The sequence below is a fragment of the Sciurus carolinensis genome, chromosome 2 (genome assembly GCF_902686445.1).
Source record: "Sciurus carolinensis chromosome 2, mSciCar1.2, whole genome shotgun sequence".
Taxonomy (NCBI): Eukaryota; Metazoa; Chordata; class Mammalia; order Rodentia; family Sciuridae; genus Sciurus; species Sciurus carolinensis.
The window spans coordinates 91,068,022-91,094,710 of NC_062214.1; the positions used below are offsets into that span (position 1 = coordinate 91,068,022).

The 26,689-nt window shown below is 35.3% G+C and overlaps 1 protein-coding gene across 5 annotated transcripts in view; it reads left to right on the forward strand.

Annotated features, from left to right (window-relative positions):
* The window catches only part of Herc1 (HECT and RLD domain containing E3 ubiquitin protein ligase family member 1), a 202,647-nt gene that overhangs the window by 140,804 nt on the left and 35,154 nt on the right, over nt 1-26,689 (forward strand). The window contains exons 36-51 of one of the 5 annotated variants that reach the window (XM_047542544.1): nt 310-393; nt 2,518-3,038; nt 5,142-5,917; nt 7,202-7,400; nt 8,355-8,515; nt 14,127-14,243; nt 14,470-14,701; nt 15,930-16,054; nt 17,033-17,253; nt 18,398-18,666; nt 19,392-19,444; nt 20,327-20,527; nt 21,951-22,125; nt 24,589-24,859; nt 24,995-25,208; nt 26,280-26,536. In XM_047542544.1, coding sequence (XP_047398500.1) covers nt 310-393; nt 2,518-3,038; nt 5,142-5,917; nt 7,202-7,400; nt 8,355-8,515; nt 14,127-14,243; nt 14,470-14,701; nt 15,930-16,054; nt 17,033-17,253; nt 18,398-18,666; nt 19,392-19,444; nt 20,327-20,527; nt 21,951-22,125; nt 24,589-24,859; nt 24,995-25,208; nt 26,280-26,536 — 3,876 coding nt within the window. The remainder of the gene's footprint in view (nt 1-309; nt 394-2,517; nt 3,039-5,141; nt 5,918-7,201; nt 7,401-8,354; nt 8,516-14,126; nt 14,244-14,469; nt 14,702-15,929; nt 16,055-17,032; nt 17,254-18,397; nt 18,667-19,391; nt 19,445-20,326; nt 20,528-21,950; nt 22,126-24,588; nt 24,860-24,994; nt 25,209-26,279; nt 26,537-26,689) is intronic. The other 4 variants (XM_047542548.1, XM_047542545.1, XM_047542546.1 and 1 more) reach the window with 4 other exon arrangements.

A 26,689-nucleotide genomic window follows, 5' to 3' on the forward strand; every position in this document is an offset into this window, starting at 1 on the left:
CAAATGCTAGTTATCTAGTTTATAGATTATCCACCTTCTTCCTCCTTGTCTTTAATACTTTCTGACCCTTATAATACTTACAAGCACCAAACTAACAACAAAAATGTATTAAATCCCAGTAAGATTTTTGAAACAAGTGAATAAATTAAAGTATTTTATTATATGTGGAATTTCCTTGGAAGTTGCGACTTGGTTATAGTAACTTTTGTTCTGTTTTGTGAGGATTTTGTATTTTAATGTGGTTAGATGTTATCAATTAAAAAATATTTTTATCTCTTTATTCTTTCCCTTACTTCTGTCGCACTCTAGGAACCTAAATTAGCTTTTGAAGATGTGGATGCAGCTGAGTTGTACCCATGTGTAATGTTCTATAGTAGCAACCCAGGTGAAAAGGTAATGAAGCCTCAAAACCTTTATATTTAAGCATAAAGGATATTCGTTTTTTTTTTTTTCTTAAGTTTGTTAGCATCAGATAGTGTTTATAAGTATAAATAAACTGTTTCTACCATTAAAAGTACCTGACCCAGGGGCTGGGTTGTGGCTCAGTGGTAGAGTGCCTGCCTAGCATACTTGAGGCTCTGGGTTCGATCCTCAGCACCACATAAAAATAAAATAAAGGTATTGTGTCCACCTACAACTAAAAAACATTAAAAAAAGTACTTGACCCATATAATTCATTCTTCTAGAAGAAGGTTCGATACTTTTAGAAATTTTCTTTCCATTAAGGCACAATTTGATATTCTGGTTATTTGAATATAGCGAAACAAATTTCAAATTTATCTGCAACTATAGTAATTATAGGAAGTAGATTAGGGATAATGTGGCAATTATGGACTTAAGAAAAATCTAGAAATAATTTTAAATGTAGTAAGATGCCACTGGATAATAGAAATTCCAGTTATGATGGAGAGCTACCTTTTATTCATTCATCTGGGTGAGTTCTCAGACCTTATAGATAGTTTAAATTTGGAACTTGTGATAACAATATTAAAAGGGATCCCTTCTGACTAAAACCTTTTTATTCTCTTCATCTCAAACCTAGATAGAGATAAACCTCTCTTTGTTCTCCCTGTATTGGTAGATGATTTTTTTTCCCCTACTCCATCCTTTCACTGTAGGATGTAGTGTGACTTAGGTCTGGTCTCAAGAATTTCTAGTTATTTTATAGTAATAAGTTTATAAGTTGGATTATATGTAGTTTCCCCATACAGGAAGTATTAGACTTGGTAAACCCCAACCATGAAAGTTATTTTTTATTCTGTGCTTTAAAATATATTTTCAAAACAATTTACATTTTAAAAAATTAAATTTCCTTGAGTTATAATTTAAAGCTAACCTTTCACAAGACAGGGGAACTACTTCTTAAATAACTAGGCAATAAAAACTGAACTGGAGATGAAGTAAACAGGCCTCCCAGTGTCTGATGTTATCCCTTGCCCTGGTGATATTCTTGTGGCCCAAAATAGGTTCTGGCATGTTCTGCTTAGAATTATGACCTGGTGTTTTCCAGTAGCAACGAACCTTGAAAAAATTCATACAACCTTAGATTATATAACAGTCAAGTTATTCTGTCTGGAAGATTTTTCTGTAAACTTCAGAATCTCTGAGAAAAACAATACTAATAATAGTTAACATTTCTCTTAAAACATTTACAGTGTACCTGGAACTGTATCAATAAGCATTTTATGTGCACAGTTTCATTTAATTAGTTTGTTAGTTAGTTGGTTAGTTTATTTATTTATTTAATGGTACTAGAGATTGAATCCAGGGATACTCTACCATTGAGCTACATCCCCAGCCCTTTTTATTTTATTTTGAGACAGGATCTTGCTAGTTTGCTCAGGCTGACATTGAACTTGCTATCCTGCCTCAGCCTCCTGAGTCACTAGGATTATAGGGAAGTACTACCATGGCCAGCTCATTTAATTTTTAAAATAGTGTAAGAGACCAGTACTATTATTTGTGTCATTTTTTTCAGATATAAAAGCTAAAGAGATTAAATAATTTCTGATGATTATACAGAATTAAGATATGAACTGAAGTCTTGCTCCTCTCTTCTGTGCCTGATTTGCAGTATATGTCCAGATTTGGAACTATCCCAGTTGGGTAGATTTAAAATTTTATCTTTGTTCCTCTTGAACAATATAAAATGGTTCCAGGACACATTATTATTCTGGAGTGTTGAGAATAAGAGCTAGTGTGTTGGATATTCCAGACTTTTTGGGGATTAAATTAAGTCAGTCACATATATCTGTCTTTTGAGTGGTCCTAACAGGTCTGTAACTCATGGGCTACAATGACAAGGGCAGCTTATTCCAGAGTACCATACCACTAGTAACTCTAGTATGTCTGCAACATTTCCTCACTCTTTGTGGGGGCCAGTTGGTATATTACATGTGTAGTAGGTGATCAAACACTAGTTCAACATGGGACTCCATGTGCTAGAATTTATAGTAATGAGCAGTTAAGGAGACCTATTGATATCACACATGTTCCACCCTCTTTTCTTTTATATAGGTGAAAATTTGTGATATGCAGATGCGAGGCACACCACGGGACTTACTTCCAGGAGACCCCATTTGTAGTCCAGTAGCAGCAGTGCTAGCTGAGGCCACAATTCAACTTATCCGTATCCTTCACCGAACAGATCGTTGGACTTACTGCATTAACAAAAAAATGATGGAAAGGCTACATAAAATTAAGATATGTATTAAAGAGTCAGGTCAAAAGCTAAAGAAAAGCCGCTCGGTTCAGAGCCGAGAGGAAAATGAAATAAGAGAGGAGAAGGAGAACAAAGAGGAAGAGAAAGGTAAACATAATAGACATGGCCTTGCTGACCTCTCAGAGCCACAGCTGAGGACTCTTTGCATAGAGGTGTGGCCAGTTCTGGCAGTGATAGGAGGAGTTGATGCTGGTCTTAGAGTTGGAGGTCGTTGTGTTCACAAGCAAACTGGGCGCCATGCCACGCTGCTGGGAGTGGTCAAAGAGGGTAGCACGTCTGCCAAGGTCCAATGGGATGAAGCAGAAATTACCATCAGGTATGATCTGTTGAGTTACACTTTTAGCAAATGAATATTTAATAATGAAATGGGCCTTTTCCCATGAACAGTAAGTAATTAATGTATTTTAGATGACTTTTAAAAATTTTTTTTTCCATACAGCTAGCAATCAGTAGTTTTTTTTTCATAAAGGAAAATTTTCCAAGCCCATGTTCTTTGAAATACTAGTGGTTTATCAAATACATATATTTTTGCTAGGCACTGTGGTGTATGCCTATAATCCCAGTGGTATGAGAGATTGAGGCAGAAGGATGGCAAGTTTGAGGTCAGCTTCAGAAATTGAAGACCTGTCTCAAAATAAAAGAGGGTGTAGCTCAGTGATAGAGCACCCCTAGGTTAAATCTCCAGCAATAATAATAATAATAATAATAATATACTTTTTTTGGTTTTGTTTAGTTTAGTGAAGAAATGGTAATCTCCCTAGTTTAGGTTTAACTGGAATCCTCCTTTCTGTTTTTCATTTGGTTTCCTGCTTTTTTTGGTGAGTACTGGAAATCAAACCAGGGCCTTGTGCTTGCTAGGCAAATAATGTACATCTAAACTACATCTCCAGTTCAGTTTTCTGCTTTTTGATTATTTCTATTATACTGGGATCCAGCTGATCTGTTGATTTTATTTTGTAAGAAGGGCTTTGAGTACAGGATGGGAACATTTGAATGACTAGAATTACATTTTGGATTATCTTTGATTTAAAGTATTCTTGTTATGCCCCCACTTTTTAAAAAGCACCTATTTCTACTCTCTTAATGTGCAGCATTTTTAATAGATATAAAAATTCCATTTATTGATAGAAGGTTATTACTTAAAAACATTTATGTGTTTGCATTCAGATAGAATTAGAAACTTCATAAATAAAAAAAGAAAAATGTTAAGTATCTCTATCCAAAAACTGATTTAAACTGACTTAAGTATCTATATCCAAAAAACTACATCATTGTATTATTGAAAATATGGATTTTGGTTGATATTGTGTAGCTCTATTCATTATATTGCCTAATGTGATTCCTATAAAGTTATATGTTAATATGACATAGTACAATGTCTAAAACAGTGGTTCTTAGTGTTTAATGGAAGTATTACTATTTTAAAGTCCAGTGAATGCTAAGGATCCACTTAATTGAAAAATATACATACATCTTGCACAGTTTTAGGGATTAATGTCTACTTCACTCATTAAAGAAAATCATGATGGTTTTGACAGTCACGTGAAAGTGTCTATCTTTTCTTTTATAATCTTTGCCTTGTTTCAGAAGGGATTTATGATACCTTACTAATATACATACAGTATAATAAAGTAAGTTAATAAATGAAAACAAGAAAAATGAGGCAGAGGGAAAATAGGATCAGAAAGGCAAGATAGAATCAATTTAGATTGGTACAACAAAACCTTATATGTTTGCTAAAGCTTTTTATTATATTTTGTATATTTATAGCATTCTTAAACTTCAGGAATTTCTTGCCAAATGTTAGGAAATATATGATCATAGTTTTGCTTAAATTATAAATTAGAAACATTAATCAAAGGCTATAAAATAAATTTCTTAGTGAAATAAAGTCTTCTGTGAAGGAGGTTATAAAGAGCTATTATCCACACAATAAACTAGATTTATTATATAAACTTTCCAAATAGCTTACATCAAACTACATCTGTCTCACCTTCTGTTTTTGGAAGTAAAGTTACATAGCCACACTCCTTTCTTTAGTATATCATTGGCTGCTATTGTAATATAATGGCACAGTTGAGTGCTGGCAACTGAGACCATGTACTCTGCAAAGTCTGAAATATTTACTGTTTGACCCTTTATGAGAAGTTTGCAGAAATCCTGGATTATATTATATAATAATGAATATTCTCATTTGAAAGTACATGAACATCTCATTGCTTTTGCATGTAGCATCACATCTCTCCATTTTCTCATAATAGACTCATTTTTCTCTCTGTAATGATGTCTTTGGTTTGTATAAAGTATTCTCTGTATCGTGTAACATGATACATCTTGTTTTGCCTACATTATTTTCTGTACCTTCCTCCTGTCTTTCCCTCACTTGCTTTTTCCTGTGTCATTCTGATCTTTATTAAAGCTTCCCAACTTTTTGGTCGCCTAGTGATACTCCATTGTATAATCTGGAGCCCTGTGAACCACTGCCGTTTGATGTGGCGCGATTCCGAGGCCTGACAGCTTCTGTGCTGCTGGACCTAACATATCTAACAGGCATTCATGAAGATATGGGGAAACAGAGCACCAAGCGTCATGAAAAGAAACACCGACATGAGTCTGAAGAGAAAGGGGACGTTGATCAGAAACCTGAAAGTGAATCTGCTTTAGATGTGCGAACAGGCTTAACATCTGATGATGTTAAAAGTCAGGGTACCACAAGCTCCAAATCAGAAAATGAAATAGCTTCATTTTCTTTAGATCCAACACTGCCTGGTGTGGAATCCCAACATCAAATAACAGAAGGAAAGAGAAAAAATCATGAACATGTGTCCAAAAACCATGACATAGCCCAGTCAGAAATCAGAGCAGTACAACTGTCCTATCTTTACCTTGGTGCTATGAAATCACTTAGTGCTCTTCTTGGCTGTAGTAAATATGCCGAGCTATTGTTGATACCAAAAGTCCTGGCTGAAAATGGCCACAACTCAGACTGTGCAAGCTCACCAGTTGTTCATGAAGATGTGGAAATGCGTGCAGCCCTACAGTTCTTGATGCGACACATGGTGAAGCGAGCAGTCATGCGGTCACCCATAAAGAGGGCATTGGGATTAGCTGATCTGGAACGAGCTCAAGCCATGATTTACAAACTAGTGGTCCATGGGCTTTTGGAAGACCAGTTTGGGGGCAAAATCAAACAAGGTAAGTTATCTTTTAAAAAAAGCTTTTGTCCCTTTGAAATTACTTATAACTGTCAGTACATTCTGTGATTTTTAAGAACATCCTTTTTTTGGTTAAAGCAATTTTCATATTGTTTTTCCTTTGTAAGGTAAGCAATCCTTTTTTGTTACCTTTTTGTTAATAATCATCAGCCTACATATAATTTTCTATTTTAAGCCTATGTAAGCATTATAATTATTACTGTTAAAATTATCAGAAAATTTTGTAAAACAAATTTAATTCATGTTTTAAAATGTACTGAAGTATTTATTGATCTGATTCAAAATATATAGTATTCTAGTAACTCCTCAGAGCTATTTTAAAGAGCATTTTAAAGTTCACAACTTTTATAGACAATATGTTATGTTTAAAAAAAAGAAAAAATCTTTGTTTTATCTTTTATCTTCCCCTTTGGGAATACTATAAATTCTGATAAATAAAACTAAGGTTCATTCAGGAAATGCTTATTGAGTGCATACTATGTGCCAGGTACTTTTCTAGGTTATAGAAGCAGCATTGAACAAAATAAGAGTTCCTTGACTTCATGAAGCTTACATTGTTCTTTATTCCTTCCCTTTCCACAAACTCTTCCCTTTCCCCTTCCTTTCCTTTGTCCTTACTTCTTTCCTGTCTTTGCTTAGTAAAGGTGTGTTGTGATTATGTTGACTATGAAGTAATATGGCTATTTAGCAAACCTAATAAAATAAACTGTTTCTGGTAACTCCTATTTTGGTTTTTTTAATGGGCTCCCTTACCAAATAAGGAAAAAATACATAAATACATTGTAAATATTTAGACATTTTAACTTCCTCCACCTGTCTTAACTCTTAGGATAATGACTCAAAAGTCATTTGTAAAGCATGGAGTTTTTGCTAGGTATTTCTTCTTCATTTATCTATGTGGTTTATTTTTGTCTGTATAAACTGAAGATGTCAAAATCAAAGTCCTAAGGAAACATGGTTTTAATGAATGGTTAATCTCTTTGTAAAATTCTAAAACTGAAAGTGAGACCTTTATTTTTGAGAGAACCCTCTTCTCTAAAAACAGAACTGGATTATTGCAATGTCTTGCTCTAGTATTTTCTATAGAATCTGGAATAATGAGTACAATAGTGAATATAAGGATGTGAATATGTAGGGACTTTTCCTGTAAATCTTTCAGAAAATATATTTAGAAACTTTTAAAATCAGTATTTTTACACATCCATTGTTATTTTTGAAGAAAACAAATGCTTACTAGTTTCTTAACCTTTATCTTGGTTTATAGAGATTGATCAACAAGCCGAAGAAGCTGACCAGACCCAGCAGGCACAGACACCTGTTACCACAAGCCCATCAGCCTCAAGCACAACTTCCTTTATGAGCAGCTCCCTTGAGGACACCACAACTGCCACCACTCCAGTCACTGACACAGAAACAGTGCCTGCATCCGAGTCCCCGGGAGTGATGCCTCTTAGTCTTCTCAGGTAAAAAAGTTGACCTTTAATGTCTGCTATTCTGATACCTCTGGTTCTGCAGGCATGATTGTATTCTTAATGAATAGTGGGCCCAACTGAATCTGAATCCAGGTATTTTGGAGACAGAAAGAACCTGAGATCATATAGTAAAGCCTGTTTAACTTAAATTGGAAATGGCCCTCAGAAGTTTAATAACTTACCTGAAAGTCTCACAGCCAGTTAGTGGTGGACCGAGGTCTAATCAGTCATGCCATTAATGAGCAAAGGTTCTAATGCTTGAGTCTCTCTTTATGATGATCTTTTTTTTTGACTGAGTTTTGGGTGTTTTTCCCCTTCAGAAAGCAAATACTTGTGTGTGTGTTTTTTTTTTTTTTTTTTTTAATATTTTTAGTTGTTGATGGACCTTTATTTTATTTATTTATATGTGGTACTGAGACTTGAACCCAGTGCCTCACACAAACTAGGCAAGGGCTCTTCCACTGAGCTACAACCCCAACCCAATACTTGTGTTTTGAGTAATAGTTTCAATAAAAAGCTCATATCCATGAAAATATTTTTTCATTATTTTTCATTTAAGCATAATTCTTTATACTTTGATTTGTACTATACGATCAAACAAGTTTTTAAATTTCAAATGTTTTCTTATTTAAATTTAGTTTTGTGTCAGTTTGTCAGATATATACACAAGTGAAAATTTCAAAAAGAACACCTTTAGGGAGAGACCATTCTGATCTCTCTTAACTATGGCTTAAGTGAAACTAGGAAAGCAAAATGTTTAGCTTTCCTTTTTAAAATATCTTTTCCCCTTCTTAGTTGACAGGTCATGTTTATATCCACTATGTAGGCCAATTCTTAGAGAGTGGAAGAGAATGGTTGTACTTGTATTGGTTCTAAATATTTGGACTTGAGTATATTATTACCTATTTGGATTTTATATTAATAACCATTGCTATTTTTTCAAAGGCAAATGTTCTCTAGTTACCCAACCACCACTGTACTTCCCACACGTCGTGCACAGACTCCTCCAATATCATCATTACCAACCTCTCCTTCTGATGAAGTAGGAAGGAGGCAAAGTTTAACTTCTCCTGATTCCCAGTCAACAAGGCCAGCTAACCGTACAGGTGCGTGTGCTGTCCTTTCCTTGGATACCCAGATTTCTTGGCATTCCAAATGTATGAACTTTATTACGTGGGCATTATAGTTTGTCTTCACTGAAGGTAAAGCAGTGATTTTAATGAAGGGGAACTGTACCCATCAAATTGAGTGTCTTCTCCATTTAAAACTGGATTGAATTGTGACTTAGAAGATAAATAGTATACTGTATGTCAGTCATATCAGACATTTCTTCTTTCCTGTTGTAGGCAATTTTTAGTGCTATAAATATCCCTCTAAACATGCTTTAGCTGCAACTTACACATTTTGAAATGCTGTGTCTTCATTTACATTTATTTTAAAGTACTTTCTAATTTACCTTTGAGATCTTTTTTGACCTCTGGGTTATTTGAAAGTGTGCTATTTGGTTTCCAAATATTTGGTGACTTTAGTTTCTAGATTTCTTTCTGATTTTGATTCTACTTTTATTATCATAAAAGAACATGTCTTGTGTTTTATTTTTTTCTTTTTTGTGGTATGGGGATTGAACCACCAGTATCTCGTGCATGCCAGGCAAATATTCTACCACTGAGGTACACCCATCCCTGCCCAACCCAAAGGACATATCTTGTATAATTTGGGTCCTTTTAAATTTATTAAGACTTGTTTTATAGCCCAAAGTATGATCTGTTTGGACAAATATTCCATGCATACTTGGAAAAAATGTGTATTATGTTGTTGAGTGTAATGTTCTATAAATTATTTATTAGGTCAAGTGTTGCCCAAGTTTTCTATATACTTACTGATTTTTTTTGTATATTCTATCAATTATTGAAAAAATATCTGACTGTAATTGTAAATTTGTCCATTTCCTCTTTTGTTTCTTAATTTTAATCACATATTTTAAAGCTCTGTCTTCAGGTATATAAAACTTAGGATTCTCATATCTTTTCCATGAATTAACCTCTCTATTATTATGAAATAACTCTCTTTATCCTTAGTAATATTGTTTGCCCTGAAATGTGTTTTCTCTCATATTAATATATCTCCTGATTTTTTTTCTTGGTACTGGGGATTGAACCCAGGGGCACTTACCACTAAGCAACATACCCTTTTCTTACTTTTTAGTTTGAGACAGGGTCTCACTTACTTGCTCAGGGCTCTCACTAAGTTGCTGAGACTGGCCTTGAACTTGTGTTCTGCCTTAGCCTCCCTAGTCACTGGAATTACAGGTATGTACCATCATGCCCAGCCAATCCTGAGGTTTTTTTTTTTTTTTTTTTTTTTTTTTTTTTTTTTTTTTAAAGTATTAGAATGGTTTAACTTCCACACACATTTGTGTCTTTATGTTTAAAGTGGTTTTCTTGTAGGCAGCCAATAATCTGTCTTCCTATTTGTAAAATTGTCTGCTGTTCTCTGCCTTTTAATTGAGGTGTTTAGACCTTTTACATTTAATGCAATATTGACATGGTTTGTTTTAAATCCACCATCTTTATGTTTTGTCCCAGTTGATCCTATTCCCTTTTTTCTCCTTTCTCTCAATTAAATGAGTTTTTTTCATTAATTCATTTTATCTATTTTGTTAACTAGCTGGTTTATTTTGTGTTTTTAGAAATTACTTTTAGGTTTATAGTATACATTTTTAATTCTCACAGCATCTTCAAATGATATTATACCACTTAATATAGAATAAAAAGAATTTTACAACTGAATGCTTTTACTTCCCCATTCTCATCATTTATACTTTTGATTTTATACATTTAATTTCTAAACATATTATAAGCCCCATAATAAATTGTAATTTGCTTTGAATAGTCTTTGTTGCTCTACCTTCTGATTCATTGATCTTTTTTCTGCAGTGTCTAATCTGCTATTAATCTCATGCAGTATTTTTTTTAATTCAGACACTATTCATCTCTAGAAGTTTGATTTGAGTCTTTTTTCCTCTTATCTTTCATGTCTTTTCAACATGCTCAGTCTTTTTTTCTACCTTACTGAATATATATGTACATATGGTATAATAGTTGATTCTCATTATTAGCAATAGTCAAGTTCTAGAAAGATGCTTTGAACACTGAATCATTGCTTTTAGGGAAAATACAGAGTTAGTTTCCTGTGAGCTTCTAGTCAACATTTTCATCAACTGAGCAATATATAACCTTATTTTAGGTGTCTTCCTGTTTCAAAACACTATATTTAATGAATGCTGTTGATTAACATTGAATTCTAGTCAACAACACTATAACTCAAGCATGAATGAAGATTATTTAACATTTTCTCCATAGGACACATTGCACCTTTCTTGTGCTTAGAAACACTAGACAATACTTCCGTACTATGTGTAGGGTCTACTTTAATAAAAATTACCAATAAAAAGTACATTTAAAAGTACCATTATAAGTACATTTAAAAGTACATTAAAAAGTACCAATAAAAACGTGACATTTAATAGACCATGAAAAGGACATTTGTTATCTGTGCCTGTCTACAAATGACCACAAAAGCACATGAATGTTTATTTGGGAGTACAAATAAATGTTATTGAGTAGGCACAATCACAAAGAAGGATCTGCAGATATTGAGAATTGACTGTATTTATAATACTTATCTTTTTTGGTTGTGATAGGAAGCTATTAGGGATTGAACCCAGGGGTGCTGTACCACTGAGCTACATTGCCAGCTCTTTTTATTTATTTTGAGACACAGTCTCCCTAAACTGTACAGGCTGGCTTTGTACCTGTGATCCTTCTGTCTCAACTTCCCAAGTCTCTGGGATTATAGGAGTGTACCCCCACACCTAGCTTTAATATCTATCTTAATGTCTTTCTGTACTTCTTCTTATTAGCTGTCTCACTTCTGGGTCTGTTTCTTTGTTGATTTCTTCTTTGATTTGTGTTGTATTTTCCTGTTTCTTTGCATACTGGTCATTTTTTATTGGATAACAGACACTACAAATTTTACCCTGTTGGGTGCCAAATATTATGTGTGTTTTTAAATATACTTCAACTTTGTTCTGAGATATAATTAGGTTACTTGGAAGCAGTTTGATCCTTTAGGGCTTGCTTTTATGCTTTATTAAGTGGGACTAGGACAGGCTTTAGCATGGGCTGACTTTTCCCTACTGCTGAGCCAGTATCTTTTTTAGTAGCCTACCCATTTATGGAGTTGGATTAAAAGACCTTTTTACTCTGGCTTGTGGTAATACATACTGTTCCCATCTTATATGAGCTCTAGGTATTAAACTCATGCTCCCTTTTGGTGGTTCTTTAGCTTTGGATAGTTTCTGTATCAGGTGAAGATTAAGGAAAAGAGACTGCACATTTATGGAGTTGTCTTTTCTGTGCAGCTCTCCTTTCCTTATAGTTTTCTCCTTACTAGTATTCTACCCTGTAACTTCTTGCCACCTTGGCCTCCCTGAATTGTCAACTCTGTCTTCTCAGAGAAGTTTAGTTTGGGTTTACTCTCTCTGCACTGCAGTTTGGAAATACTAAAAAGGCAGTAAGCTAAGTCAGGTGTACTGTTTGTCACATTTGTTCCACTCCTCTCAGAGATCACTGTCCTACCTGCCTGTAGTCCAATGTCTGCTGATTATTAACATGTTTTAACTGGTTTTTTTAGTTTAAGGTTGGAGTCTCTTTTTTCCATCACAACCAGAAGCAGAAGTTCATAGTTATATCAAGACCATTACCATTATAGCAATAGTGATATTTTTCTAACATCAATATTAGATCATAAGCTAAGTTGCCCAGGCTGGTCTTGTGATCCTCTTGCCTCCTGAGTTGCTGGGATTAGAGATGTGCACCACCCCACCTGGCCAGTATTGATATTTTTAAAACAAAAATGACAGCCCTCACTTTTTCCTTTCCTTCCTCTTTTTCTTTCTCCCTTTCTTCCTTCACTATTATTAGGTGGGGCCAAGCTAGGAAAGCATTCATACCAGCAGGGTTTGGGAGGTAGGTGACATGGTGGCCAAAGTGGGGTGTCAAAGCCTTATTGGGGTGAGGAGTGCTTCTCATGTGTGCAAGTGACCTGGCTTAGAGTGGTGGAGTCCAAATGAGTTTAGAAAATATTTGGTATCAGTGCCAAGGAAGGTAAGAGGATATCTACTAATGCTGTCCAGCAATGAAGCTTCACTTGCAAAAAGCACAACTAGCACCTAGATCTTGTCTTCTAAACACTGTTGTCTACTAAAAGGAGCCCAGATCTTTTGGGTAGAAATGGTTTATTTTAAGACTGACTGTAAGATGAATCTGGAATAATTTGTGCCAAAAACTAATAAAATGCTCAGAGAATGGTAGTCCCATACCTAAAAGATATAGAAACTGAGTTTTTAATGGGTTTCCACAATCAAGTTTGAGACATTGGGGCATCAGAATAAAAAATCATAATAATAGTAACAAGTAATAACCCCTAAATTCTATACACCAGACCACACTTCTTTTTTACTGTGGAGATAGGAGAAGCCTTGCCTTCAAGTGGAGGACCAACTAATGAATCTGAAAGAAATGCTGAAATTAGAATCATCATCATTATAATTCATCCATAAAATATAAATGAATGCTATCAAGTAAAACTTTGATGAGGAGTAGGAGATTCACATTCTTTTAATACCTCCACAAACATACTTTTTAGTTACAATAGAGAAAAAAAAAAAGAGTAACTTTGCAATGGGGAAGCTTGGCAGATCCCACCTAACTCAAATGAGCAAAGTTAACATCATCAGGAATGAGACAAATTGAAATTGTGTATCATTGGCTAGCATGGTGGCACATGCCAATAATCCCAAGACTGAGGCAGGAGAATCACAAGTTTGAGGCCTGCCTTAGCAACCAGTGAGACCCTCTTTCAAAATAAAAAAATAAAAGGGATTAGGGACATAGCTCAGTGGTAAAGCACCCATGGGTTTGATCCCCACTACCAAAAAAAAGAAAGGAAGAAAGAAATTGTTTATCATCTAATAGAATGCAATGAGAAGAAGAAAACTATGCTTTTGTGGTGTTCCTGCCAAAAAGCATAACCCAAATCTAATCATGAGGAAACATCAACAAACTTAAATTGAGGGACATTATACAAAATAACTGTCCTCTAGTCTTAAAAATATCAAAATGATTGAAGGAGATCAAAGAGACTTGGCAGCTAAGTAAAATGCAAAGATTGCCTGATCCTGGGCTAGATCCTTTGCTGTAGAGGACATTATTGGGACATTCGATGACACTAAATGTCCCAGTGGGATTAGACGATGACTCTGTTCATTTCCTACTCTGATGTGCTTATTCAGGAGAATGTCCTTCTTTGTAGCAGTTATGTATTAGCATATCCAGGGGAGATAGAATATCAAGGTGTGCTACTTACTCTGCATTGATTCAGGATAAAGAGTTCTTTATACCATTCTTGCAAGTTTCTGTAAGTTTGAAATTTTTTAAAAGAAATTTTCAGTAAGTTTATTTTATGTTACTAGCAGATTTATCTGTTTGAAACCACTTATATTGCTATAATAAGCTTAGTCACTTTAGCATATTTTAGTAGAGTAAGATATTGGACATTTCCAGGAAATTGGAGACTTATGGCTAATGTGAGAACAGATTTTACTAATGGTATATAATGACCTTTAGACCTTTACTTCTTTTTCTTTTGCTTCAGCCTTATCAGATCCAAGCAGTAGACTTTCAACTTCTCCTCCTCCTCCAGCAATTGCAGTCCCATTGTTGGAAATGGGATTCTCACTCCGACAGATTGCCAAAGCCATGGAAGCTACAGGTGGGATAAATTTTATTTATCAGTATCTGTAGAAATGAGAAGTCCTACCTTAGTGAAGGCAAAGTATTTTTAAAGAGGTCATAAATCTTGGTAAGATTTTTAACGCTAGATCCATGTAACTGTTCACCAGTTACAAGGGCATGAGACAAAACTCTTAAAAACTGATAGCACAAATAACTAATTACTTTGTCCACATTAAGTTTCACACTTTTTTCCCCCTGTATAGGTGCTCGAGGAGAGGCTGATGCCCAGAATATTACTGTCCTTGCCATGTGGATGATAGAGCACCCTGGGCATGAGGATGAGGAAGAGCCCCAGCCAGGTAGCACAGCCGACTCCAGGCATGGAGCAGCAGTTTTAGGCAGTGGTGGGAAGTCAAACGATCCCTGTTATTTGCAGTCACCAGGAGACATACCATCAGCCGATGCTGCTGAAATGGAGGAAGGCTTTAGTGAAAGGTGAAATTCCAATTTCTTTATTGCTGTTCCATGTGCTATAAATGGTGCCTCCAAAATAACCATTTATTTCACTTCATAAATGCTTCTAGTGATGTATAAATTTGATAAAAGTAGTTATATGAAAAGGTGATCATTTTAGTTATAAGCTTATGTTTCTGTGAGGAGTAAAAACCACAAGTTTTGATCAGAATGGATAAGTTTTATGTAAAATTTAGCTGGAAAAAGGAGACTGAAAATTAAAAGTTTATTTTAAAGTAATAACACTCTGGCAAAAACAGTTTTATCTCATAAGGGATATAATATAAAATGTTCATTTTATGTTAGATTAATTAATGTATTTGATAGACATGGACTTTTCTGTCTCAATATAGTTAGATGTATATTTTTATTTCATCTTAATTTTCAATATCTAGTGTAACATGCTCCTTTTTTTACATTGTAAAAAGAATTCTGAGATGATGCCTGCCCTTAAATTAGGTGTAATAAAATATTCTAAAATTCCCCTTAAAATCTTTTCTCTATTAGCATTTCTTATGATGTTATACCTTCTTCATTTTTCATTGATAATGGAGTTTTATGAGTACCAAGGTTTTTATCTTATGCAGACTTTTTTTAACAAGCTAAGTGAATATTTTCATAATTTATTTTGAAATATCTATTTCTCCTTGGCAAGGATTCCCAGTTATTTCAAATTATAAGTATGTTATTATTTAGGATTTAGTTCAATATTCTGTTCTATTTTATCTTCTTTTTCTTTTTGGCATGGAAGAATGAACCCAGGGCTTCACTTAGGTTAAGTAAGCACAATAACACTGAGCCACGTTCCCAGCCCTGCTTTCATTTTAATTGGAATCTGAATTTTGCACCATTTCACTGTTGGTGGAATTAAAAATCAGATAAAATTACTGTTCAGGGCATAGTACATGATATTATCTATAACTTAGGTACTTTGCAAGGGACAAAAGATAGGTTTCAAAGTTTTATCACAGGCTAGAGGCAGAACTCAGTGGTAGAGTAAGTGAATACTTAAGCTGCACAAAGCCCAGGGTTCAATTCCCAGCATACAAAATAAAATAAAATAAAAAATAAAAACTTTTTCAAAAAGTTTATTTTATTCTCAGTCACATTTGGAGAAAAATGTATTGCCACAAGAAAGCTTGCACCTTTGCTTTCTTTTCATGATGACTTTAAAAACTTTATTGTGTTGCTTTCAAACTTGCACTTGTAGCACTGATAATCTGGATCATACAGAGAATGCAGCTTCTGGAAGTGGACCACCAGCTAGAGGTCGCTCAGCAGTAACAAGAAGGCACAAGTTTGATTTAGCAGCTCGCACACTGCTAGCAAGAGCAGGTAATTATATATCACCTCTCTTGGTGAAAGATTTTATTTTAAAGTTATTGTAAGAGCAACATTAAAGAAGATGTAAACTAAAAATGTAAACTAATAATACTAAGTATTCAGTCCACCTACATTAACAGAACAACTATTTGCATATAATTTTCTACACATTTATGTAATTTTACTTAATTGAAATGAGTATATGTGTGTAGATTTTTTTAAAAGTTCCCTCTGATGTAGAAGGTTATACAGACCACTTATATGTTTTGAGAAATTTTATAAATGCTCCCTCAGCCCTCAATCATTTATTATTTAAGAGGTGATGATGAATATTAGATATTTATCCTCAGTGGTGAGAAGGAACTAGAAAGGACACTGTGCCCAAAAAAAAGTGTAGACACTGACTTTTTAATGTATTCCATGGATGTTAGGTCCTCACCACTAGTAAGACCCCTACCTAAGCAAAAATAAATTCCCTCAATTCATTAGTAAATTATTATAGGATTATGCTTTAAAGTATAAATTATAGGGAATATGTTTTCTCATCCAAAAACTGGGATATGTGATTTGTCAAAATAAGATTTGATCTTTGAAATATTAGAATGTAAGTAATGATTCAGTCATTTTGGGGAACAGTGAGAAACTAAGACTGTCCTAGAAAACATATGATATATATTTACCATAAAGTGAAAGGAGAATGGCTTTAAAAATAAACCTGAAGGATTAATAACAGCAAATATTTACTGAGTGTTTTTCTGTACAACTAATATTTTAAAGAATTTTTTTATGGGTTTTCTTATTTAAACATGTACCTAGTGAGACAGGAGTGCTGTTATTATCCCTATTTTATAGGAGAGGAAACACACATGATAGGTTTGTGGGTCTAGAATGAGGTGGGTACTCATCTCATGTATGGAAGTTAAAAACTGGCAAAATATTCAGAATTATTTTTTTCATGTGAATAAAATGCTGTTTTTGTTTTGTTCTGAGCGGGGTTATACCGCTCTGTGCAGGCCCACAGGAATCAAAGTCGGAGAGAAGGAATATCTTTGCAGCAAGACCCAGGGGCGTTGTATGACTTTAATTTAGATGAGGAATTGGAAATTGATCTTGATGATGAAGCAATGGAAGCTATGTTTGGACAAGACCTGACCAGTGACAATGATATTCTGGGAATGTGGATCCCAGAGGTACTGGATTGGCCTACCTGGGTGTGTGTGACTGCAGCGGGGGCTGCTCTGACTTATTTTCCTGCCCTCCTCCTATTCATACAGCTTACTAACACAGCCTTGCCTAGAGTTGAAATCTCTAAAAAGCCTTAATCTCATCTTGATGTTTGGGATTTAATGCTTGAAGTTGCTTTGGTACCTACAAACCAATATGAAAATGTTTCTCTACAATTTTATTGCTTCTTTCCCCAGACTAGTTGAAGAGAGCCATCTTGTGGCAATATTTGATTGTAATGTCAAGGGTAGATTACAAAACAAACATCAGGCCCCATAGATGCTGCTGAGTTATGTAACATAACTGCTTCATTCACATTGCTATCTGAATGCATGCTCTTCTCCTTCATAGGTTCCATTTAATCACTTTTAATACCTCATTCAGGGAGCCAGTGTCCACCAACGAATTTTAAATACCTTCTTCCAGGGACAGGGTACATGTGGGTTTGTATGTATAAATTGATTAGCATTACAATTTTATAACAGAGACTAAAAAGTTCTTAGATACAAATTTTATAGGAAAGAGAGTCTGCCATATGAAATCAGTAAAATAACTGAATCCTAATGACTTTTCTCAGAAATTCAGAAAATAGGTTAAGCATTTTATAATCAGATAAAAAGTAGTTATTTTCACTTGAGAGGGATTTGTTTTAATTGCTTTGAGATAGGGCAGATTATCATGTTCTTAACTCTTTTCTCATTGCAACTTTGCAAGAGTGAGGGAGCAAAGAAGACCTTCATATTGTGTGGTCTCAATTCTGATTTTTAAAAATAAATAAATTAATTAATTTTGTGGTACTGGAAATTGAACTCAGAGGCCTTCTACCACTGAGCCATACCACTGGTCCTTTTTTTTTTTTTTTTTTTTTTTTTTTTTTGAGATAGGGTCTTACTTTGTTGCTGAGGATAGCCTCGAATTTATAGTTTTCCTACCTCAGCCTCCCAAATTGCAGGCATGCATCACTGTACCTGGCCTGAATTCTTATTTAAAAAAAACTTTTTATGTAGCATTAATGAAAATATTGTGAATATTTTAAGATATGTAAGCAAAGTAGTTATAAATATTATAAACAATCTTAATTTTATGTTAAATTGACTGTAATAATTTGGTTTTTAAAATCATTTTATGCAGCATGTTTGTGAGTCTGAAGACAGGGAAGAAGTGGTGGTATGTGAACTGTGTGAATGCAGTGTCGTCAGCTTCAATCAGCACATGAAGAGAAACCACCCGGGCTGTGGGCGCAGTGCAAACCGCCAGGGCTATCGCAGCAATGGCTCTTATGTGGATGGCTGGTTTGGTGGTGAATGTGGGAGTGGAAATCCATACTACCTGCTATGTGGCAGCTGCAGGGAGAAGTACTTAGCTCTGAAGACTAAATCCAAGACAACAAGTTCTGAAAGGTACCTTGAAATTGTGTAGATATCCAGACTCTTTGAGAATATCATATACCTTAAGAGATGGGAACTGCAGACTTTTCATGTGAGGAATTATTGTTTACCTCCCCAAAGACTTGGGCTTGCTGAATTGATGGCAGAAAGTATGGAGAGGGTCAGGGAATTCATGTTCCCAGGAGATCTAGGAGACTTTTAGGATCTCTGAGATCCTGAAATAGTGGCATGACAGCAGGTCTTTCACTGTTTGTTAACCTTTGACTTGTTGGCCAGTTATAGTCAGAACCCTTGCCTTAACCCTCAAAAGGCATACAATTTTTTTCAATGATGTTATATTTCTGGCATCTTAATTAGGATCCCTTTTTTTGATGAAAAAATAGACTGCTCTGTTTAAATAAGTTTCCATAAAAATATTATTGTTTTATATCCTTAATCTCTAGTAAGTAGAATTTTTACCCTTGTCAACTATTAAATCTTTAAGGCTTTCTGGAAGTTTGATTGAAAGAGTTGTAGATGACCAGAAATCTCCCCAGTTGTGTGGTAAAACAGTCATTGGTTTATTAGCATGTGTGTACATACTTACTTGTAGTTTTTATTACATTACCCCGTAACATGAAACACTTTTATTTTTTGCTGCTTTATTAATGACCTCTTAAAATATTCTAATGACTTAATTTGCATTTTTGGATACTAACTTTTATATAAAAACACAATGTTCTTCATGTTTGGTGCAGGTACAAGGGACAAGCTCCAGATCTAATTGGCAAGCAGGACAGTGTGTATGAAGGTAGTTGTTTGTTTTGAGAGCCTCTTTATTTTACATGTATTTTTATATATACTCTCTGCTTAACATTTGTTACTAAAATATACCATGATGTGTTTGTATTTATGTACATATTAACTTGGATGTTTTTATAGCAACAACCCTAGTTTGAAAGTCAAAGGTGAAAGGACCTGAGCTCAAATATTAGCTTTATCACAGGTTGTTAACTTCTGTTTGTCATATTTTTTCCAAAGTAGGAAAGAAATGTAGTATATTTTGAATTTTCAGCCTAATTATGGAAAGTGAAAAATAAAAAATTGAGATGGCCATGAATTTTTCTGGAGCACTCATTTACAACCCTTCCTTAATGATTATCAACAGGGTTAAGAACTTTTTGTTGGTCCCACAACAATTTTTTTTTTATTGGTTGAAACCTCCATGACCAGCTGTGACATTTGCAGTGGCTTATTTTGTTTTCAACTATACTCACTCTTTTTTCCTTCTCTTGTCTCACTGTGCCTCAGGAATGCAGTTTGTCAGATAACCAGGAGATGATGCCATAGTTCATGTTGTGGGTAGTGGACTTTCATTCCAGCTGCATTTTATTTTATTTTTATTTATTTATTTTGTTTGCATGTGGTTCTGGAAATTGAACCCAGAGGCCCTTTACCACTGAGCCACACCCACAGCTTTTTTTATCTTTTGAGACAGGGTCTTGCTAAGTTGCTAAGATTGGTCTTGAACTTGTGATCCTCCTGCCTCAGTCTTCCAAGTCACTGGGAAAACAGGCATGTGTCACCATGCCTAACTAATTCAATTGTATTTTAGATGTTATCTACCATAACCATTGCCTGTAGAGCAGTGGTTTATATTCACATATCATATGTTTGTTTATTTAATTTCCAGAAGACTGGGACATGTTAGATGTTGATGAAGATGAAAAGCTGACAGGTGAAGAAGAATTTGAATTGCTTGCTGGACCACTTGGTTTAAATGACCGACGCATTGTACCAGAACCAGTTCAGTTCCCTGACAGTGACCCACTGGGAGCATCAGTGGCAATGGTCACAGCTACCAATAGTATGGAAGAGACTCTTATGCAAATTGGTAAACTGAAATGCTAATTTGCATTGATTTTATTGTCTATTTTAGTTTGTTTCTTAGATAAATAGTAAGAATGTGGTTTAATGTTTTCTTACCTGATCAAGTCTCTTTAGCCAGTTGTTTTAACATTTTAAAGGTGTGATATAATACTAAGTTTTGATTTTTTTTGTATTTAGAACTATTGAAGTGATAAAAGGAGGATTTATAAAACATGAGTGATGTTTTTTAAACTTTGTTATAAGAGAATTCTTTGACTAAAAATTATTGTGCAGTTTTTTTTGTTTGTTTTTTGCTTTGTGTTAGAGAAAATATGGAATTTTTGTTGTAGGGGAATACAAAATAAGGAATTGAGATAGTACGAGTGACTTAGTCCTTTATGTATACCCAAATCATATTTTTAAAATGGCATCTTTCCTACATCTATTAATATCAGAAGTGGTTGGGGTGGTGGCACATGCGTATAATCCCACTTACGTGGGTGACTGAGGCAGGAAGACCGCAAGTGTGAAGTCAACCTGGGAAACTTAGTGAGAGCCTGTCTCAAAATTTAGAAAATAAAAAGGGCTGGAGATCATCTTAGTGGTGGAGTGCCCCTGGGTTTAGTTCCTAGTACTAATAGGCAGAGGGGAAATAGATAGATAGACCAATAGAATTGGATTTATCAGTAGTAGTGACATATACGCAGAAAAATGTATCCAATAGAAAATTTCTCCTATAATAGAAAATACAATAGATTATTAACTTAGAAATAGCCAAGTTTCTTAAGGAATTTTCTGTATAATGATCAGCCTTTTCACTGCTGTGACTAAAAGATCTTACCAGAAAAATTTTAAAGGAGGAAACGTTTATTTGAGGGCTTTTGGTTTCAGAGGTCTTAGTCCACATAGGAGACCAGCTCAAAGTGAGGCAGAACATCATGGAAGAAGAGTGTGGCAGAGGGAAGCAGCTTGCATCATCAGAGAGGGAGAGGAAGAGGAAGAGGGAGAGGAAAAGGGGGAGGGGGAGGGAGGGAGGGAGGGAGAGAGAGAGAGAGAGAGACAGAGAGACAGAGAGACAGAGAGACAGAGAGACAGACACACTCCACTCTCCAGATACAAAATATATACCCCATAGCCACGCCCCCAATGAACCACTCCCTCCAGCCACACACCACCTGCCTCCAGTTTCAGGGATCAATTCATTGATTAGGTTAAGATTCTCACAACCCAGTCATTTCTCTGAACCTTCTTGCGTTCTCTCACACATGAGCTTTTGGCGGACACCTCACATCCAAGCTGTAATAATGACGTTCCAGTTGAGCAAAACACATTGGTTTGCTTTATTTCTTTGCAGGCTAGAATCTATGTAAAATAGGAAGATTTTTCAGTAGTCCAGATACTTTTCTTTCTTACCTTGCTGAGAACTAAGCACAATCTTGTTTTTTCAGGTTGCCATGGCTCTGTAGAAAAGAGTTCCTCTGGGAGAATAACATTAGGAGAGCAGGCAGCGGCTCTGGCAAACCCTCATGACCGGGTGGTGGCTTTAAGGAGAGTGACAGCTGCTGCTCAAGTTCTTCTGGCTAGAACCATGGTCATGAGAGCCCTATCTCTTCTCTCAGTCAGGTGAGTGTTATTTTGTGTTAAATGATGCTAAGTTAGCTTCTGGTATATATTAGTTAGAATCTGATGTTATTTGGGAGGATGAAATAGGAAAAAAAAATATTTTTGAGACAGGGTCTTACTAGGTTGCTTAGGCTATCCTTGAATTCATGGATTCTCTTGCCTCAATCTTCCAAGTAACTAGGGTTATAGGCATGAACCATGGTGCCTGGTTTACTTACTTTCTTTTCTGCTTTATTATTATTGCTGTGGTTGTTGTTGTTGTTATTATTATTGACAGGTGGGGAGGGAGGACTGGAAATCAAACTCAGGACCTTGAACATACTAGTTAAGTGCTGTACTACTGAGCTGTGTCCCCAGTACAATATTTTTGAAACTTGAATATACACTGATGATTGAAAGATGTTAGATATAGTCATCATTATTATTCATTAATTCAACCACTCATTCAGTTAATACTTAGCTTTTTTTACATAGAAAATAATGCCATTTACTCAATGTAATGACATTATTTTCTGAGTAAAGAAGCTAAGTAAAAATTAGCTGGGTAAAAATTAGAGGTTGAATGTTTCTGCAGAATCAGCTCAACTGTATAGCAAAATCTCCTTGCAAATTCTATCATAGGGACCCTTGCTTAGTTCATATTTTGAAGTATATTACAAAAAAGAAAGAATACCTGAAAGACATCTATTTAGGAAAAACTTAAGCGGAAGTATTTGATGGCAAATCAGTAAAGAAAAAAGAACCCTGAAAGAAAAACTCAAAATAAAACTTAGGATTGTGTGATATTAGTTCATGGATAGACAAATAGGATAATGGAAAACAGAGTTCAGAAACTGACTCACATGTGTATAAACACTTGTTTTGTTTGATTTTTGTCGGTGGTTTACACTGCAGAGCAATGGTTAAAGAATAGTCTTTTCAGCAACTAGGGCAGGGTAAGGTGGTTTATCCACATAGGAATAAGAAAAATGAATCTTGACACCAAACTTACACTACATAAATAAATCATTTCAAAGTTGCTCTTAGATCTAAATGTATAAAACAATAAAGTTTCTATGAATAATATAGAAGAATTTATTCTTGATCTTGGGGTAGAATCTCTTAAATAAGTCATAGAAGGTGTCCAACATAAAGAAAGAGATTGATAAATTAGATTGCATTAGAATAAAAAACTTCTGTTTAGTAATAATCATTAAGAAAGTAAAAAAACCACAGAATGGGAGAAGATATGAACAATGCATACAACCAGTGATATATAGAGAATTCCCATAAATCAAAAGCAAAAAGATAATTCAAAAGAAAAATGGGCAAAATACATTTTAAGAAGTGCTTCACAGAAGATTTCCAGATGGCAAGTAACATGAAAACGTATTTAAACCTCATTAGTCTTAAGAGAAATGAAAATAAGCCAATGATATACTATATACCCACCAGAATGACTAAAATTTAAGACTTGAGGAGTGAGGCTATGAAACACCATTGAGAAAATAAAATGATACAAGTACTTTGGAAAACTGTTTGCTAATACCAGTTAAAGCTGAACATGAACATACTCTGTGACCCAGCACTTCTGGCTATTTACTCAACAGAAATGCTTCTACATGTGGACCAAAAGACATATATAAGAGTATTCATGATATAACAGCCTTGTAGTAGAAACCACCTGATTGTCTGGACAAATGGATTATGGTAGTTTTCATTTATATGTCAATTAAAATTAATAAAAAGTATAATGCAATGACATGGATGAATCTTACAAAATCTTGAGCAAAAGAAGCCAGATACAGAAGAGCACATACTTTATTATTCCACATAATACATGAGTTCTGAAGCAGGCAGAAGTAATTTATGGCTTTAGAAGTCAGATGGTATGGCCAGACTTGGTGGCACACAACTGTAATGCCAGTGGCTCTGGAGGCTGAGCAGGAGGAGCATAACTTTGAGACAGTTTGGGCAACTTAGGGAAAACCTTTCGCAGAAATAAAAAGGACCAGAGGTGTGATTAAGTGGTAGAGCAGCACCCTAGAGCACCCAGTATAAAAAAAAAAAGAAGAAGAAGACGAAGAAGAAGAAAAAGTCAAAAGTGTGGTAACTTTTGAGGGGCATAGTGACTGACAAAAGCCCAAATCTGGCTTCTGAGGTATTGCTGTTAATGTTTGTTGATCTGGAGAGAGTAGTTACAGGGAGTTGCTCAGATTGTGAAAATTCTTGCTACTTGAAAATTCCTACATGTTATAGTCTGATAATTTGGTGATACTTCAAGTGTATATCAGTATTTATTGAAATTAGAGAAAGTTAACCTTGCGTAATATTTTTGACATTTATTAAGATGTATATGACTAGTGATAACATAGCTTTCATTTAATTCTGATTGTTGATGCTGTGGATGGTATGTGGGGCTCCAGATAGTTCCTTAAGAATCTATTTTCTTTATCTATTTAAAGTGTTTTCCTTTCCTGGCAGTGGTTCCAGTTGCAGCCTGGCTGCTGGTCTTGAGTCTCTGGGGCTAACAGATATCCGAACACTGGTTCGATTAATGTGCTTGGCTGCAGCAGGAAGAGCTGGCCTCTCCACTAGCCCTTCTGCTACAGCAGGCACCTTGGAACGTTCACGAGGCGGTCACAGCAAGGCCAACAAGCCCATTTCTTGCCTGGCCTATCTGAGCACAGCAGTGGGATGTCTGGCATCAAACACTCCTAGTGCTGCAAAACTGCTGGTGCAGTTGTGTACACAGGTAAGCTCACTTCAGTATTCATCCTGCTGCATTGCTTATTTCCCACTGATTCTTAAAGAAAATTTTTATAGGAAATCTTTTTGTTCCAAAATTATATGTAAAAATTAAGCCTGTTTGTTTTAATTGCCTCTTCAGAACTTGATTTCTGCTGCAACAGGTGTAAATCTAACTACAGTCGATGATCCAATTCAGAGAAAGTTTCTACCAAGCTTTCTCCGAGGAATTGCTGAAGAGAATAAACTTGTAACCTCCCCAAACTTTGTTGTGACTCAGGCCCTCGTGGCATTACTAGCAGACAAAGGGGCCAAACTGAGACCTAACTATGATAAGTCAGAAGTTGAAAAGAAAGGTAGGTTTCAGACTACTTAAAGTCTTCTAATCAACTCAATTCATTTTTTTAAAAAATGTATTTTTGCATCATTGTATGTGATAAATAACATGTGAGTTTCTTAAGTTTAAAACATAAAAGAAGTATGTGGATACTTTTTCACTGTGTATGGAAGCAAGTATTTAAAAATGCACCAAATTAGTATATAGATTGTGTTTTGACTCACCATAGTAATAATCCTGGTAGGTTTCTTTAATAAAATTTAGATAAAGGTAGTATTATAAAATGATTATACTTTTAAACCCACTATGTAAATGTAATCAGGCTATCTTCTACCTTCCTCTCTCTGTCTGTCTCTCTTTTTTTTTTTTTTTTTTTTTTTTTTGTGGTGGTCTGGGAATCAAACCCAGAGCTTTACACATGCTCGGCAAGTGCTGTACCACTGAGTTGTATCCACAGCCCATAGTCTGCATTCTGCCTTTTTTTTTTAATTGGAGATAGGGTCTCACTAAATCATCTGGGTTGGTCTCAAACTTGAAATCCTCCTGCCTCAGTCCTCTGAGTAGTCAGGTTTACAAGTGTGTGCTACTGCACCTGGATTTTACCCTTCTCTTTATCAGGACTATTTGGCCAGAGAGATGGGCTTTTGGATCATCAGCCCAGTTCCTTGACTGGACTATTAAAATCCTTTTTCTTCCCCCAAAGTGATTGAACCCAGGTTCCGTGCATGCTAAGCATGTGCTCTCCTACTAAGCTACAATCCCTGTTCCCAAGATCTTCTCTGAGCAGAGAAAGCCTAAGAGCATTGCTGCCTCTGCCTGAGCATTAAAATTATTTCTACTGCATTTCTAGCCTACTGAGTTCTTAGAGCAAGGCTGTTTATTGATGTGTAATAAAATGTTCATTTGCAGTCAATTGGATTTATTATAGAATTTAATATGAAGTAAATGCTTTATCTCTTATATGTATATCTTTAAGATATGATTGCTTATAAAAGTGCTAATTCTTAAAAGAAATGGGTTAACCTATTTTTTATTTGTTCATCACTACCAGCTCTCACCTGGGCATCATTTCATTGTTTTGTTTAAGCAGGTTTAATTGCCCAATTGTATGCCCATCCTTCCTATGATCCTTCTGCTGTAGGCCCTCTGGAGCTGGCTAATGCCCTGGCAGCCTGCTGCCTCTCCTCCAGGCTGTCCTCACAGCATAGGCAATGGGCTGCTCAACAACTTGTGCGCACTCTTGCTGCACATGACCGTGACAACCAAACTGCTCCACAAACACTTGCTGATATGGGAGGAGATCTCAGGAAATGTTCCTTTATCAAGTTGGAGGCTCATCAGAACAGAGTATGTATTTTGAGTATAAAGTGTATTAATCACCTGTGTAAAATAAAATAGTCTCTGTTCAGCTCAGTTTAGGTCTTGGTTTCTCACCTCTTTCTGGCTGACCCTCTCTCTCTCTCTCTCTCTCTCTTCGGCTCAGTTTAGGTCTTGATTTCT